Consider the following 17,904-nt stretch of genomic DNA (forward strand, 5'->3'; position numbering starts at 1 on the left):
GATTTGAATTTTGTCGCATTTTTCCTGACTGGTTTCTTCTTTCCAATGTAAACCGCAGAAGCTTGCAGTCTTCTTTGAGGTCTGTTTGTCATACTTTTTCTTACATTCTGAAAAACTATATTTCCTGTGGAATAACACTCCCTCTCTTTAATTACAGAGCATCTTCCTCAAACAACTTGAGAAAACAGAGACAGAGGCAAAAAGGAGGTTCTGCACGGAGGAAACACGGTAAGCTCTTCTTTTTTAAAAAACAAACAAACCCAAAACCCTCCAACAAAGATTGTTAGAGTGAAGAAATAATCTAGAAAATATGCAGGGTTCTGTTTCCTCAGAGCAATTTCTTCTTATTTCTTCATATGATTTAGTGAATAAATGCGGCAAAACTCAAAAAACACAAAGCAGATCGTGGGATGATCCCCATCTACTGAAGATCGTTAATAAAGATCAAATAATAGATTGTACATGACTACATTTGACTGTATAGAACATATTAAATTAATATAGTACAATTTCAAGTTACAACATCACGTGCGACACATGCAACTTTCTGTCCCCAACCTTTTCAGCTCCACGGATTGTCTCAGACAATATGCTCACGGATCGGCCTTCAATTGCTGGATAATCGTTGATGACGCCAGGACGGCTGTAGTCTAATAATAAATCACCAGTGACCTGATGTCCAGAGACATCAGTAGACATTAAACAACCTTTATTCATAAATCAATAATAAACATTTCTGTGAACGGAATTATTTATTTTAGAACAAATATATTTTTTAATAGGAAATAATTATAATAATTATTAGCTCCCCGCGACCCACTACAGCGGATACAGCGGCAGAAAATGGATTATTATAATAAAAACTGGATTCCAGTGACTGACGAGGTTTATTTTGAAATATGTGAAAGTGTGTTCCGTACGTCCGGTCGACTCTGTAATTTGGTTTGTTTTGGTCACTGGAGAAAATGTCTTCACAAAGGCAGGGGGTTGGAAATGGAAGCAGGTTTCACTGCTTTAGGGGGATCTCAGGATATTCTGTTGGATTTTAATCCAGAACACTGGAACAGTTGAGGGCGCTTCGTTTTGGGGGTAACGGCTGGTAACCTGTCACCTGACCCAGACCCGTCAAGAGCCACAGGTGGACGCATTCGTCTTTTAAAAATGAAACGTCTTTAGATTGATAGTCAATTTAAAAATGTTTTTTTAAAAATCAAAAGTTCTCTGCGGTCCGGTACCTAAAACTAAAGGCACGACATCAAAGCTCTGACATTTGAGCCCGTTTAATGATTTTATGGGTTGAAGTATTTTTCCAGTACAGAATCATTCCATGAACAAAGAGCGGTAGACGTCCTTTAAAGTCCGTCTCCACCTGAAGTCAGTGCAGCGTCCCGCTCTGGCCCCTCAATGATCTGTTCAGATAAACACTCCTGTGTGATTGTGATATAGAGAGGAGGAAATATTCTCACAAACTGATGAAACTTTTGTGTGAGTCACCAAGAAAGAACAAAGTCGATCCTGGGTTAAAAGAAGTTAAACTAACCCAGCGCTTCCCAAATAGTGGGGCGCGTGTGACCCTGGGGGTTCCACCTCCACTAGAGTATTTAGCAGTGGTGCTCTCATTGTCAGGTGTGCACAGGGAGTCTATTAGCAATATTGGTGTAGGGTTAGGTTTGCCGTAAACAAACCCTCAAGAGACAACATGAATTTTTTTGTTTTGTAGGTTAAAGTGTTTTATATATTGTTCTCCTCAGTTAATGTTCCTGAACTGAAATTAAATTTATTATTTATTGATTTTATTTTATTTTTCAGTATCAAATGATGCAATAAGTTGGTCAAAAATGTTTACAGTTCAAACAGGGTTTTTTGTTTTGTTTTTTGTTTTAAATTTCAGGCAAATTGATACACTTCAAATCTTTTCTGTTATAGACTCAAAAATAACGTTAATAAAATTATTCTTTGTTATAAATTGAACAATTTTTTTATGCAGATGTGTACCTTTATAGACAACAATTTTATAGACAACTGATATTATTTATAGTCATGGTGGAGAATGGGGGGGCGTAAATTGTTTTCTTCTTGCGGGGGGCAAAAGAAAATAATTGAGAAGCTGTGAACTAACCAAAGTCTGGGTTGGTGGCAGTAGCTCAGTCCACTTGGTGTTGGGCTGACCACCAGAGGGTGGCTGGTTCAAGACCCATGTGGACTAAAACCATTGGCAGCGGAGAGGTTCCAGTTCACCTCCTGAGCACTGCCTAGCTGTCCTTGAGAAAGACATATTTCAGTCAAGTGAGTGTGGGGGTGGGGTGGGGGCAGGAAACACTCAAAGGAATCACAGACCGCTCAGATGTGTGTATTCCTCTCATGTTGTTTAGCAGGAAGTGTTTGTAGTAGTTGCAGACATCGTGTGCAGAAATCAGGAAATGGGGCTGCAGTGCTGCAGAACTCCCCTTCCAGACGCGCCGCCGAACCCCCACACCGAACTTTTGAACCAACAAACAGCAATCAAAGTGGGACTTTTTGTTCCCCCTTCTCATATTGTTATACGATTGTTTCACTTCTATTCCCTTTTCAGTTCAGTCGATCACTGACAGTTCAGTCCTGACTGTTCCAGCTCCACGCAGGTGGTGGTTGCAGGTTTTACTGCTGGATGTGTTACCATAGAGATGATGGTGGTTGCAGGTTCTACTGCTGTATGTGTTACCATAGAGATGGTGGTGGTAGCAGGTTCTAGCGCTGTATGTGTTACCATAGAGATGAAAAGAGACTTCCTCTGTCTGAAAGTGCATCCAAACTCACCAGATCATGATTGTCATTTGTAGGGGGTGATTTGTTGGGGGAAATTCAGTGTTTCCTGGCTTTTTAAGTTTGTGTTAAATATGAAAGTTCAGCTGGTCTGAGTGTAGGCTCATAGGGCCTCCATTTACTCCTATTAGTAGTATTCCTACCTCAGATTCAGAAGCCATGATCCAGGAGTGTCTGGAACCTGACACGTACATTTTGGAGCACATGATCAACCCTTCTATCTGATCATGTTGACAGAGTCGGTTCTGTGTAGACAGACTAGCTGCAGGACTTCAGGCCACTGGTCCAGAATTGTCAATCAGCCTTTGGATGGATTGCGATGACATTTAATATGTCAGGTTATCTGGACAGAACAGACGAATGGGTTGAAAAATTACAAAGAGAAAAGGAAACTAACGGGACCAAATGTGTACAAAGGTCAGAGGTCTGGACTGTCAGGTGTGGCAGAAGCCTCAGACTGCATTCAAGCCAACTTTACGTCTAGAACCTTCTCACCTGGACAGTTTCTTGAATGAAAAGCAGAAAAGTCTCACGGGTAACTGAATAAACTCCCTCCATGGCTCTGATGTCTTGCTCATCCAACCCCCTCATTTCTATGGGAACACACGTCATCTGAAGTACATGTTCAACAAATATTCGAGTTAGTTCCACAATAGACTTTCAAACAGTGACTAATCTACAATCTGACTTGTTGTTCACATGGACGCCCACTGGTCTGGGCTGGTCATAACATAACGCTCGGGAAAACGCACGTGAGCTAACCAGATGTTTAGATTTTTCACACACCCACCACTCATGTTAGGGAAATAATTTGCTTTCACCTGTGAACCGAACATGTGTAGTCGGGTTTGAGGTATTAAAAAAATGATCATGCCGCTGATCAATAAATAGTCATTCTAAATTTTTTATTGAATTCAGCTGAGATCCGAAGCTTTCTTCATGTCACGCCCTCTACCATTTCCTATCGTTATTCTAATCTCAGTAACTAAACTGAGCTTTAATCATGAAGGCTCTGCAAGTGTTGCTAAAGAATTTCAAGTTTTAACAATTTCAAATGAACTTAAATCTAGGTATATTATTTGCCGCCATTTATTGAATGAGATATTGTGGAGCCTAATTAAAATATTTCATGTGCAAGTTTGTGTACATTCTGAACTGATCTCTTTACAAAAATAGTATTTGTCCATACCTATCATTATATAGACTTTGAGAAGTCTTTATGCTTTGTAGGTAGAGCTTTTCTTTTCCGCTGTGGATCATTTCTACGTATCGTGATTTGACATATGAAGGGAGGCGGCTCCAACTGTCCTACTATTAGCAGACCCTTCATCCCACTGTCCCGCTGGACAGACGGTGACTCAAAGGACACCAGCCAGACTTCACACAGCTCATAGACACCACCTTCAGTGTCGCGTCTCCTCAGAGACTTAGACTGCTTCTATAATGTCAACAACCAAAGCCAAAACGAGAGTTGAGATGAGCTGAAAAGCCACAAACACAGAGCACTCTCACTTTCTACCGAACTCCGCATATTTGCATAACACATATGGTGGAGGGTGAGTACCATATAGGAGCACGTTATACAGCCTTAAAGAAACCTCTGATGAAGAGCCATATCGCTGAAAGTCCCCAAGATCCTGTTATTTTCATGATGGCTGTAGTTATGAGCTGTATGAGACTTCATATGAGACTCTACGACCTTTCGTGAGGACCATCATGTCTGGTTTAACACACAAGAGAGGATGAAGCCAAAGACATGGACAAACTTCATTAAATTAGAAGCATCCTGTTGTGGTGAAGAGTAGACTGAACCATACTTCTAAAATACCATTTATGTTAAAAAAAAATTAGTTGTAGTTTGGACTTTCATAAAGATTGGTACATTTCATGGGTCAAATCTTCTCTATTCAAGATCAGGGGGATGAAATATGTAATTCATGACTAAAGAAGTTGAGATAAGCTGGTGGGCTAAGAGAGACAAACTACGTCTGGTTAGCTGGCTGTAAAAGCACCGTACCGTAACTCTCCTCCCTCATTCCCCAATGATGGAACGCCCTCCTGAGCAGCCAGATCAGGAACAACCCTGTACCTTCAGAAAGCTCTCAAAGTCCAGCTCTCCCCTTCTTCCCTGTATTACTCCTCTTCTGTTTGATCCCTCTCTTCCCCCCGTTCTTAGTTCTATCACCCCTACTGCACCCCAGCTGTATGGTAATACACACAGGTCTCTATAGCATCACAGCTAAATGACTAAATGTACAGTAAATGGTTTCCCTTTTGTGTCACAGCTAACCAGGTCATCATGTTTGCTTGCATTGGGTCATGACGTCTCCGCGGACATTATGTGTGCTTGTACTTCCCTCTACATACTTTTGGGGGCTGCCAAACATGTGCATCTCTACATTGGATTCTTGCTTTTCTTATTTTTACATTTCCTCCCCTGACTTGGGGCATCATTCATGACGGCGCCATCATTCTCATTTAGTAGTGAAAATGTAGGCAAATGAGTAGATAATTAGAATAATAGCTATAAATTATTCCCCTTCCCTGGTACGAGCCAGGTAACCTGTGTGTGTGTATGTGTGTGTGTGTGTGTGTGTGTGTGTGTGTGTGTGTGTGTGTGTGTGTGTGTGTGTGTGTGTGGTAGGTAACTTTATTTATCCGTTAAGGAGGTTCCACCAGGGAAATTGTCGTCTACGTTACACACGACACAGAAAGCACACAAAAAGACATCCCCGACACCTTTCAAGGTAAAAAAATAGACACACCATAAAGTATATAAATTTTTTTTAAAAGGCATAAATAAGCATAAATGGCTATGCTATGCAAAACAGTATAAAGTTTGTGTGTGTGTGTGTGTGTGTCAGAGCACCTGCGAACAACCACGCCTCTGTCAGCAGATACAGGAAGTGCTCTGAACCACCAAAGACTTTGATGTGTTTGTGGTGACAGAGATGTTTTATTACCAGATAACACGTCTAATATTCAAACTATTCCTCTTGTCTGAAGGGCAGCAGCTGTAAAAGTAAATATTTTTGTCTTTTAAGAGCAGGAAATGATCATAAGAGTAAGAGGAAAACAATTCATGCTTTAGAGGCACCAGTGTCTAATTTAGCCTCTCAAATCTAACATCTGTCCATGATGATCTTTATGTTATGTCACCAAAAAAAATTACATCTGACAATGTAAGAAAATAGCAATATACTTGGGGATTATCTACTTCAGTTTCATTTATTTTTTTGTTGCTAATATTAATCTCTTTGCTCACATTAAATCAAAACTGCTGGCACAATGCTGATGATGAGACTTTGTTTTAACAATTCTTATTGCTTTTCAACATAGCAGCACATTAGAAATACAGATGGAAGGTCAGTTTTCATAACAGCCACCCAGAAATCCCTCCCTCTGTGTGGAGTTTGTCTGTTTTCCCTGTCTCTTTGTGGCTTCTCTTTGTGGATTGGTCTTATTGAAATTGCCCATAGGTGTGAGTGTGTGTTTGAATGGTTGTTTGTCTTTCATGTGGCTCTGTGGTGCACCGGAATGTCCCCCTATCTTTTGCCCGTAGGGATAGGCTCCAACAAACTCCGTCAACCACAAAAACCAAATGAAGGAGAAGAAAATAGATGGGTAGATGAATCTATAATTGCCAAATTAGGTCATTTAAATGTCATTACTAGTATAAATATGAAAGCACTATCCCTTAAGACTTACCAGAAACACTTACAGAGCATACACACAACAAACAAAAAAATGAAAATAACAAAAATAATAAATAATAATAATAAATAAATAATGATAAAATACTATAGTACTGTAATAGTGTAATGTAACTTACCTTTATTTAGGGTTAGTTGTTGACCATCTTGCCATATATAGTTTGCACCTGTCCAAGAGCACACCAGTGTTCTTCATATATAGCAAACAATATGTGATTCAGGATTTGGACAACTGGAAGAACTGAAGTAATAGGGATAGACATGCACAGCAACAAGTCATCTGCATAGAGGGATAGTTTGTGATTTTGACCATTTTGCAGTATCCCAGAAAAATCATTTGATTGCCCAAGAGCAATAGCTAACATCTCATTCGCAATGGTAAAAAGCAACGGTGACAGCAGGCAGCCTTGATGGGTGTTTTTACATAAGCTTCTGCCAAGTATTCAAATTGTTCGCTATTGGTAACTACACCAGCCAAGGGTTTAGCATAAAAAGTTGTATCCAGGACGCAAAGGCTTCATCAAATCCAAGTTGTTTGAGTATTAAGAACAGACCTGTCTCAAAATGAGGTTTTGTGTGTTTGTCTGTTTGTTTTGTTAGTAATATAACAGGATAATTCCTTTTAGTTCAGGAGAATGGAGTAGGGAGGTGAGTCAGGAGGTGGGTCTGGAGGTGGGTCAGGAGGTGAGTCAGGAGGTGGGTCAGGAGGTGAGTCAGGAGGTGGGTCAGGAGGTGAGTCAGAGGGGTCAGGAGGTGAGTCAGGAGGTGAGTCAGAGGGGTCAGGAGGTGAGTCAGGAGGTGAGTCAGAGGGGTCAGGAGGTGGGTCAGGAGGTGGGTCAGGAGATGGGTCAGGAGGTGAGTCAGAGGGTCAGGAGGTGGGTCAGCATCAAGAACATTCTGACTGTGAGACATCAGTGCTAACCACTACACCACCATTACCAAATGGCAATCTGATTTCCCTCTTGCATCTATTGGCACAAGTTCTTGTAAGCACAATATGCATTTCCATGTGAGCACATGTTGAGGATGAAGGAATATTTGAGGAAAATGTGATAGCAGCACATCTATTTCTACTCCAACTTTACAGGAATTTAAGCAAACAATTAAGAGTTTTTCTTTGCGCACTACATCCTTAATACCTTCAAATGTAATTCAGACATTGGTTTAAATCTGTGTTTGTGAGCACTTGTCCTTGACGGGGAGAATTCATGCACCTGGCAGGTGTTATACAACAAAATGTTTCCCTGTTCGTTCATTCAGCACGGCTTTCCTGTAGAACAAAGTTTTGTCGTGAAATAGTAATGTTTGTCCTGTGGCTGCAGAAATGTCAGGTGACAGTATCACACATGGAAAGCAAAGGGATCAACCACAGGACAAAAGCATCAAAATGCTGGAGGAGCCACGCCCTCCTCAAGCTCCCCAAACCATGGATGTGGCATCAGCATCCACCTCAGGAAGTCAGGTATTTATGACATCATAACAGTAGTAAAATAGAACAAGAGAAACTACACCACTAACTCTAACTCTAACTATAAACCCAACCCCCCAAACCTACCTCTAACCCTAACTCCAACTCCAACCTAACCCTTAACCCTAGCCCTAACGCAAAGCCCTAATCCTAACCCCTAACGTTAACCATAACCCTAACTCCAACTCTAACCCCATTCCCTGAACCTAACTCTAACCCCGAACCCCAATCCCTAACCCTAGCCCCTATCCCTAACCCTCCAAATCCAACTCTAACATCTAACTCTAACTCTAATTCTAACCCCAACCCCTAAACCTAACTCTAACCTCTAACCCTACACCTAACCCTGACCTTAATTCTAACCCCAACCTGTAACTTTAACCCTAACACCAACCCCTAACCCCAACCTTAACCCTCACCCCTAACCCTAACCTTAATCTACCTATCTAAACTCATTACATGACCATTCTTGGCCTTACTTTTGTGAATGGAATGCACTGTTGTTTTATAGTTTCAAAAAGAACTGGAAGAGGTGTATTTTAGAATCTGTTAATTTAACGTGGAACACAAATGTGTCGGGGAAAAAAGCACCATCAAAAACAGTAAGAGTGCTAAGATATACTTCCATAATTTTTGTTTAACCTCCACATGCTGTGGTTGGTCTCCTCAGTGTTGGAGTATGGACGGCATTCAACAGAAGCAACTGAGACCATCAGTCCTGTGTCAACTTTCCCAAACAGCATCCAGACAGCAGCAAGGTACACCCCCATTCTTATCTCCATGATGTGCATCACCACCCATCTCTTTGCTCAATGTTGTTTTGTGATTGTTCCAGAAGATGATATTAATGTATGCTGGCATTATTGGAATTTATCACAATGTCAGATGTACTCTAGAGACAGTCATTCAGCTATTACAGTATATCCCCTCAGATAAATGAACTACTGAATAAACCATAAACTACATATCTGTCGGTGGGGTACAATATTGTCATTTAAGTTGTATTCTGCCTGTGCAACCTGACAATATTGCAGCTGCCTCCATATGTAAAGACGAGCTGGATGCTGACCATCCTACCCAGTCCTCCTCACCACATGTTGGTCCCCCACCCAGGCATCACTACCTCTTCCCATTGAGGGCAGAAAGTCCAAAGCAGAGCTCCAGTGAGGCTGAACGTCATGATGGGTGACTCTTTTCTCTCTTCACATTTACAGAAAATGAAAAGCTGCTATATATATATATATATATAAATATATATAAATAAATAAATTTATATATATATAAATATATATAAATAAATAAATTTATATATATATATATATATATATATATATATATATATATATATATAGAGAGAGAGAGAGAGAGAGAGAGAGAGAGAGAGAGGATGGGGTAGGGAAGTGAGTCAGGAGGTGTATATACGTATATATATGTATATATACAGTGTATATATATGTGTGTGTGTGTGTGTGTGTGTGTGTATATATACACACAGTCAGTGTATCTCAGTGATTGGAATATCAATGATAGAGTACAGTAGCAATATCTATAAAAAATATCTATAAAATTTCAATCTATGAACATCCATCTATGTGCAGCTTGTTTCCCAGACATAAAAGCCACTAGAATGTGTGGAGGACCATGACCGTGCCATGGCTCTCCCCCATGTTGTAATTCACATTGCTGCCCCCACACATGAAGGAGTATCTACTAGATCTGGGTCTGAACACCAGCTAATGTAGAGAACACACTGAGATGTTCTCTTTCCTGCAGCGTCTCTGGAAAAATCAGCGCTTCATTTGTGAGTGGTCTCTGTCGCTGGCCTGGCTGTGATGTGGTGTCAGAAGATTTCTCTAGTTACCTCAAGTAAGTAGACATGTGAATGCCCCACCCTCCTTTCAAGTGTCATGGAGATTTTGGAATAGTTACTCTCAGCCAATAGTTTACAGTTTACTGATGAACGACTCTAGCTTGGACTCTCTGGACAAGGAGTCTTGAAAATAGCAAATGACTTCCATCTTTTCCAGTAGTGTTTTCCTTCTAGTACCCCTACAAAATGTATGAGAGCCATGCAGCTACACCACGGATCTGATCTTCGTTCCAACTCAGATGTTACTGCTGTTGAGAAACAACTAGGAATACTATGTGCATCTTGGAAACAGCAGCATTTGTTGTCACGCTCCATTTAAACTGACCCTTGGCTCCATGCTAACATTTTCTTCTGCTCTGTTCACATTCATGGTCATTCTTCAGCAGCTTGCTCTGCACCCTATCTATAACAACACACACCTCTCATGTTTGTTGATTATGAGAGAAGTCTTCTTCGAGACAATATTAAAATTCCCCTCTGTCAAATAAACAGGGAAGTCCATAAAACTTCCATGAGCATGTAGAAGATGAGATCACCCTGCCAGGCACCAACAGGCCAATCAGCGACCTGCAGAGTCAAATCCCCTCCTAGAATGGGGACAGGCAAATGGAGTTCTCTGGGGAGTTCTACCAACGGACAAGGTCTTGACTGCTTTGGGAACCGATGTCAGTGCAGTGTTTCCCTTTTTGGCTTCACAATGGCTTTGTTATCATGACTAATGATACTATGTGGGCAGGTGTATTCATACCAGCTTCCTGTTACAGCAGCTCTGATATTGGAGGGTTTCAGTCCAGTCATTAGTCATGGAAATGAAGCTGCATGAATGAATGTGTTTTTCTCCACTTGTGAATCAGATCAATCAATGCAACAGGGTATAATAAACCACCAACAGAATAAAAGCTTTGTCACCACTTCTGCCATTTAGGAAACGTTGTCACTTGTATGTCTGTTTGTCTTTTAGCAGTTTACACAAAAGCTTTGTGAAGGGTTTTTTTTTTGTTAAGACTTACTCTTGCCTGATGTCTTCTATTTAGTGCCCTTCTAGCCATTGCTTTAGAAAATATACCCATCAAAAATATTCTGTGGTACCAACCTCCCAGGCAGGAGAACAATGAGCAGCAGGACAGGACGCGTTGCTTCCACAAGGCAGCACACGTGAACTACGTCCTTGTTACAAACCAACTTGGGGGAAGTAACACAATAATCCAGATGTAAAAGGGTAATTAAATTTATTGTCAACTCATATTGTAGAAAAATGGTTAACTAAGGTACAACAAAACACCCAAGGGAAAAGGCCCAATGGGCACTGCTTAAAGAATGACTACATATATCAGAAAATCAGGGAGATGGGGTAGAGAGGGCGTGGTCGGGATTCCCAGAAAGAATGCACCAGTCAGGGAAGGGGGACAGAGCAGCCAGGGCCAGATGGTGAACATCTCAGGGAACACAAACACTAAACACTGCTTTTGCCTTTTCCTGGTCTTGTTTTCAAGGCATCTCCGTTCAGAACACAGACACAGTGACAGAAGCCTTGCTCAGTGGAAGGTCCAGCAAGACATCGTTCACTGCATGGAGAATCAGGTGGGACGCCAAGAAACCAGGAAATGTAAAACTGCACCAGAAATGCTTTTCAAAATCAAACCATGGTTTGAGGGAAGTAAAGACAATGTCTTCTCTAAGGGTATGAATGAATGGAAATAAAGCAACTCCAGGGCTGATCTTAAGGCTAGATCAACGTCCAATATACTGACAGTAACGCGGAACGTGAGACAGGAAGTGAGACGTGACACACAACGCTGATTCAATGCATCAGACAATTGTGATCACAATGAAACTCACAGCAAACCATGAGGGTTGGAAGGTGGCAAATCATTGGAATCTGCCTGAGTCGAGTCGCTGGCTTTTTTAACATTACCAGGCTGATGATTCAAGAATTGTTTTTCTAATATGGCAGTGAAATGCAGGAACCAGACATTACAGTGATTGGAAGGAAATCTGGAAATAGCCCTGGAAAGTAAAGCGGAGTTCAGGCAGCTCAGCCCTGTGGTTTGGTGGTGTGACTGCAGCCTCCAGCAACAAATTGCCCACCTTAAGATCGTAAATCCTCAACCTGTTTATTTATCAAACTTCCTACATTTTGTCCTCAGCTCATTGTGGAAAAAGAGAAACTCTTTGCAATGCAGCTTCATCTGCACCTCTCTGAGCACAAATACAGTGATGTGGTATGTTGGCTCTGATCCCTCAGCATCGTTTTTCATTGAATGTAAATACATGTTCACGTCTCCCGACCCCTGTTCCGTAGAACCCTGCCTCTGCGTGGCCCCCCTGCCTCCCTCTCGTCCTGCCCCCGCCTGCAGGCCGAGCACCAGCCTGGAGCATGAAGCATCTGGACCAGTTGTCCCAGCAGGGACACCAAGCTGCCGCTTCAGTCCACCTGCTGCCAGGTACCACACTGAGGAAGGGTATCTCAATGGTCTTATTTGTCTGGGAGAATGAGTGCAGATACATTCAGCTCTTCAAACGACAGCTGTGGGCGTACTTCAAGTTAGTCTTGTGTCCAGTGCATTTTTACATCAAACCATTTCATGCGTTCTCACCCAGACTTAGCGCTGGGAGGGCTCCCGTTACGTTACCTGTATTAGTCAGATGTCACCCGGCGCTGCTGAGCTGGGTACACCCTGAAGGAACTACTGTCACACGGCGTATGGAGAACACACATGGAGATCTGCCCCATGTCCACTCCCTGCTGCTGCTTTGGCCCATTTTGACCATGAGGGGGATGATTTGCTTGGTTAGAGGAATTATTAGAGTTGGCCAATCAGAAGAATAGAAAACATGATCCCAACACTGAATGAAAATCAAGATCAGAGTTAAAACCATTCTTTGTGATTATTGCATTATTACATTTCTGACAGCGCCAACTGTTACTGACTGACTGACAGTTGCCAGCAGTGTGTGATGATGACATGTACTGATGTCCACAGATCTTGTCCCCAGCATTGAATGTTATAAATACAACAACATCCGGCCTCCGTTCACCTACGCCTACTTGATCAGATGGGTGAGTTTCTGCCAGCGAGAAAAGGGTTCATCATCTGTGAGGCTGAACAGAAATTCATAGACAACAATACAATCATATATTTAAGTAACTGCCTTCTGCTCTTCTCAACTCCATCACCTGGAAAGCAGTGGAATTCCTTGTGCAGTTGCTTCCAGCATCTGTGGTTGGTCCAGCTCTGATGTTATAATACTGACAATTTGTTGGAGGACTGGTTCACACTGAGCAGTCTGGCTGACTGGCTGCTGACATTTACCCAAAGTGTGTCCTTTTGCTCTGATGGCTGAAGTTTTAAGGACATTTTGGAGACAATTCTGGCCACAGCAGAAAGACTGAGTCGTGTCATTTCTGTGATGATTGATTTTTGACATGTTGTGTGTTTGATACAGAAGGTAAAAACTAACAGAAATGTGCCAGAGTGAAGTTAGCTGGATTTAACGATGACTGCTGACTTATGTAATCCTGCATTGGCTCAAGTGACCTTTTCACCCCTGTTTGTTTTTGGCTGTGTCCGACTGTTTCAGGCCATCCTGGAGGCTCCAGACCAACAGCGAAGTCTGAATGACATTTACACCTGGTTCACCACCATGTTCTTCTACTTCAGACACAACACGGCAACCTGGAAGGTTTGAAACACTCAGAGTAGGAATTCAATGTGATGCTTGTTCAAAGAGACACTCGACATTGTTGAAAGTTCACTACAATGACAATTAGTGACTGATGGCTGTGACATGACAGCTGCTGGCCTCTTGTCTAGTTTGAGTGTCCGTGGTCACAGTTTGGAGCAAAACTGTCTTCAAAACCGACTTCTTTACTGCTTAGGGACACAAAAGTAACCGAAACAGTCTAAATACAGCACTGCAATGAGCTGGCATCTCATGCAGGGTATACCCCACCTTTTTCCCTTAACTGGTTCAGATAGACTACAGCAGACTGGTCACGATACACTATCTACCTGGCATCTCATGCAGGGTGTACCCCACCTTTCGCCAATAACTGGCTTAAATAGACTCCAGTAGACCAGTGACGATACACAATGCATTGCATAGATGGATGGATGAATGGATGGATGGATAGATGGATGAATGGATGGATGGATGGATGGATGGATGGATGGATGGATGGGTGGATGATGGATGGATGGATGGATGGATGGATGATGGATGGATGGGTGGATGATGGATGGATGGATGGATGGATGATGGATGGATGGAGTGACGGATGGATGGATGTGTGGACAGATGATGGATGGATGGATGGATGGATGATGGATGGATGGAGTGACGGATGGATGGATGTGTGGACAGATGATGGATGGGTGGATGGATGGATGGATGGATAGATGGATGGATGAACAGATGGATGAACAGATGGAGGGATGGACAGATGTGTGGGCAGATGATGGATAGGTGGATGGATGGATTGATGGATAATGGATGGATGGATGGATGGATGGATGGATGGATGGATAGATGGATGGATGGATGGATGAACAGATGGATGGATGGACAGATGTGTGGACAGATGATGGATGAATGGATGGATGGATGGATGGATTGATGGATAATGGATGGATGGATGGATGGATGGATGGATGAACAGATGGATGGATGGACAGATGTGTGGACAGATAATGGATGAATGGATGGATAAACGGATGGATGGATGGACAGATAATGGATGGATGGACGGATGTGTGGACAGATGGATGGATGGACAGATAATGGATGGATGGACAGATGTGTGGACAGATGATGGATGGGTGGATGGATGGATGGATGGATGAATGGATGGATGGATGGATGGATGATGAATGGATGATGGATGAATGGAGGGGGATGAGCTTGCAGCATCAGGACAGGTCTGAACTCTTGTGTTTGTGACTCAGCTCATCAATATGCTGATGATGTGACATTAGCTGCTGGACATGTGAAGACATTCAGAGTGAAGTCATTGTCCTGTGGAAACATCAGAGGGCTCCAGACACACCAAACAGCCACATGGAGCTTCCATGTAGATTCTAGAGAAACATGTCTGACTTCTTCTTTCTTCTCTCCACAGAATGCCGTGCGACATAACCTCAGCCTACACAAGTGTTTTGTGCGAGTGGAAGGAGGAAAGGGGGCTGTGTGGACAGTGGATGAAAGCGAGTACCAGAGAAGGAAAGGACAGAAGTTCCACAGGTACCAACAATTAGTCAGGGGTAGGCTCTTGGGTGATAATGTGAGACTAACTTCTCTCTCACTGCAGCGTGTAAAATGCGCAGACGTCATGTTGCCGTTTGGTCGATTTTAATAAGGCAAGTGAGTCTCGTGACAAGAAACTCGCGTGAGATCAAAACTTAATGGCGATATCCGGTTTCAAAATTTAAGTTGAGAAATGGATAAATTGTAAATATTTTGGTTGAATGTTATATATTTCCCCAATATTATATCGCGGAAAAGGTAGCATTGATTTTTTTATTTTAAGTATCGTGTGTCTCTGTCAAAAAATGTGCGTCAAAGACGCAAGGACGCAACTGTGAATGTGGGTGGGTAGAAAGGCAGATGTAGGGAAGACACAAACCTACTTCATCATGAAGTGAATGAGTCACTGCTGTGTCTTCCCAGGGATTGTCCTATGAAGTGGCTCAAGTCCTGCCCTCTCTACTGTCCAGAGGATCCCTGAGCACCAATGGATCAGAACCGCTGAGCAGAAAGGAAGAATCTGCTCAAATGTATGCTGGAATGACTGCTTAGCGTTGACTGATTTCTAATTCTAACAGAGTTGTTGTAAAACAAATTTATTTTTTAGTCATAATATCCTTTTGAAACCCAGCCGTCTGCCTGACGCCCAACATGAATGACATCTGTGTGATTCCCACGTGTACTATTGATTTGATCAATCCATCGCTTGTGAGCATTCTGCAAAGATGTGAGATTCATTTGATTGTTTCAGGTTAAATGATGAAATGATGAGAATATTTCGGCGCCATCTGAGATTTCTCAATGACCAGGCTGTAAAATGTTCACTTTTATGTCAACCACATCCAAATAAAACTGTGAAACCATGCAAAGACATGGATTGTGGTTTAATGGACACGACAGTGGAAAAAGCAGCACCTGAAAATAATGACATTAATATTAATATTCTGAGTCTTTGCTGCAGCTGCTCTGGACAAAACAGAGTAAAATAAAAATGGGAACAATTAATTCCAGATGTTGAATGATGCAGAACTTTGGTAGTGCAGAAAGTTCTGTCGTTTTGAAGGGGATAGAGGTGGTCTTTAGGTAGAAAACAGTTCAGTACGACAACGTTGAGAGTGTCTGTCTTGTTGAATGTGCTGGGAAACGCAGGTTACATCAATCACAGTGGCATTTTAAATTCGAGTAATATCTGGTTGCTCAGAAGCTGCTGCAGTGGCTCCACACCATGAACCGGAGACCAGTAACTGTTGTGAGCATCGACACCATCGTTCATCCGTCCTGCCTTTGAGGGAAGACTACAACAAACTGCAGCTGTTTCAAGAGTTTAAAGAGCAACTGTTTAAAGAGCAATTCTTCTTTCCCAAGACCTACATTGCTCAGATTGCAAGTTGAAAAGTTGATTTTATGAGTGCTATGAAAATGGGGAAAGCAGGAAGCAAAATGTCACTCTGACTTGAGAAGATCAGTTATACTACATGATGTTCAAAGGTTTTCTATTCCTGGTAATCTCTGATAACAAACTAAAACCAAGCCAAGACAATTTATTGAAAAGAAAAAACCATAATCAATAATGTTATAAATTTAACTGAACGTTTTTAATTAATATACTATGAACACTTTGCTGCAGGGAGACACATTTGTCTGAGATCCATGCTAGTTTCTGCAGTTTTATATATACAGTAATCGCAGATGTTGTGTGCATCGTACCTCCCCACCATCAGAAACACCTGGGGTGTTACAAGTCTATAAAAGTGTGAGAAAAAATAACACAGATATAAGGTGGTTTACAGAGTTCATTTTACGTCAAGAAAGTAGTGCATCTCTGGGATGTGCTTCAAGAAAATTTTGTACATCCCAACATGACGTTTATGCATTCCAAAAGTAATGACAGAATATATAGTAGAAGCGTACGCAGGAATTGAGTTTTGCCAGTACAATATAAAAACTAAACAAACTGTTAATTGTAACTATTTTATTAATAACATCATAACTGATGAAGTGAAAAGACAAAAGAGTCAAATTATGTATTATTTTTATCAAAATGTTAAAGCCTGGTAGTCATTTAAAAAAACATTTTAGAAATAAAGAAAGATGTAATAGTTTTTTTTTCTACCTTTGCTTTTCACTCAATACTTTTCTTTGTCTTTAATTCATATATTCTCCTGTGGACACTGAACCAAGCTGACAGAACCTTCTCCACACACATTTCAGAAATATCTGTCAATAATATCTATCTCTTTTTCTCTAGTAACTTTTGATTGTTTTTTATTCAAGCAAGCCCTGACTTTCACTTGCTTTTCCTCCAACTTTTGCATCTTTTTCGGAGGCAAACTGATAATCAATCAATCAACCTTTAGTTGTGTAGCGCTTAATCATACCAGCAGACATTTTGAAGTGCTTTAACAGACAGACAAACCCAACAGGACTTTTATTGTTGCTTTGGAGGATCCAACTAACTCCTCTCTCACTGCAGCGTCTGAAATGTGCAGACGTCATGTTTCCATTTGGTCGATTTTAAAATGGCAGAATCACGCAGGTGAGTCTCGTGACGAGTAATTTATTTGTTAAATCAAAACATAATGGCAATTTCCGGGTTCAAAATTTAAGTGGAGAAATGGAAAAATTGTGAATATTTTTGTTGAATGGAAGCGCATTTAAAGCTTGTGTCCAAGGCTGTCTGACAATCATGCATCCCTGTCAAAAAATGTGCAAAGATGCAAGGACGCATGCAAACAAGAACACTGGGCTTAATATCGATATGGGAGAGGGTTCATAAACGTTTTAAATTACCATAAATAATAAAAGAA

At 41.5% G+C, this 17,904-nt stretch overlaps 1 protein-coding gene across 5 annotated transcripts; it reads left to right on the top strand.

The window, feature by feature from the left end:
- The first annotated feature begins 176 nt into the window (after window positions 1-176).
- On the top strand, window positions 177-15,968 carry LOC137609729 (forkhead box protein P2-like). Of its 5 annotated transcripts, XM_068336980.1 has the most exons (12): window positions 177-228; window positions 7,838-7,977; window positions 8,654-8,741; window positions 9,018-9,168; window positions 9,757-9,849; window positions 11,347-11,434; window positions 12,001-12,075; window positions 12,156-12,297; window positions 12,838-12,914; window positions 13,436-13,537; window positions 14,973-15,094; window positions 15,521-15,968. In XM_068336980.1, the coding sequence occupies exons 2-12, from the start codon at window positions 7,840-7,842 to the stop codon at window positions 15,576-15,578; spliced, it is 1,134 nt and encodes a 377-aa protein (XP_068193081.1). In that variant the 5' UTR covers window positions 177-228; window positions 7,838-7,839; the 3' UTR covers window positions 15,579-15,968. The 5 variants fall into 5 exon arrangements, with proteins under 5 accessions (XP_068193081.1, XP_068193073.1, XP_068193091.1 ...); XM_068336972.1 differs by lacking the exons at window positions 13,436-13,537; window positions 14,973-15,094; window positions 15,521-15,968 and having other exon boundaries at window positions 12,156-12,979; XM_068336990.1 differs by lacking the exons at window positions 12,001-12,075; window positions 13,436-13,537; window positions 14,973-15,094; window positions 15,521-15,968 and having other exon boundaries at window positions 12,156-12,979.
- The last annotated feature ends 1,936 nt before the right edge of the window (window positions 15,969-17,904 follow it).

This window comes from Antennarius striatus, chromosome 2, assembly GCF_040054535.1.
Source record: "Antennarius striatus isolate MH-2024 chromosome 2, ASM4005453v1, whole genome shotgun sequence".
Taxonomy (NCBI): Eukaryota; Metazoa; Chordata; class Actinopteri; order Lophiiformes; family Antennariidae; genus Antennarius; species Antennarius striatus.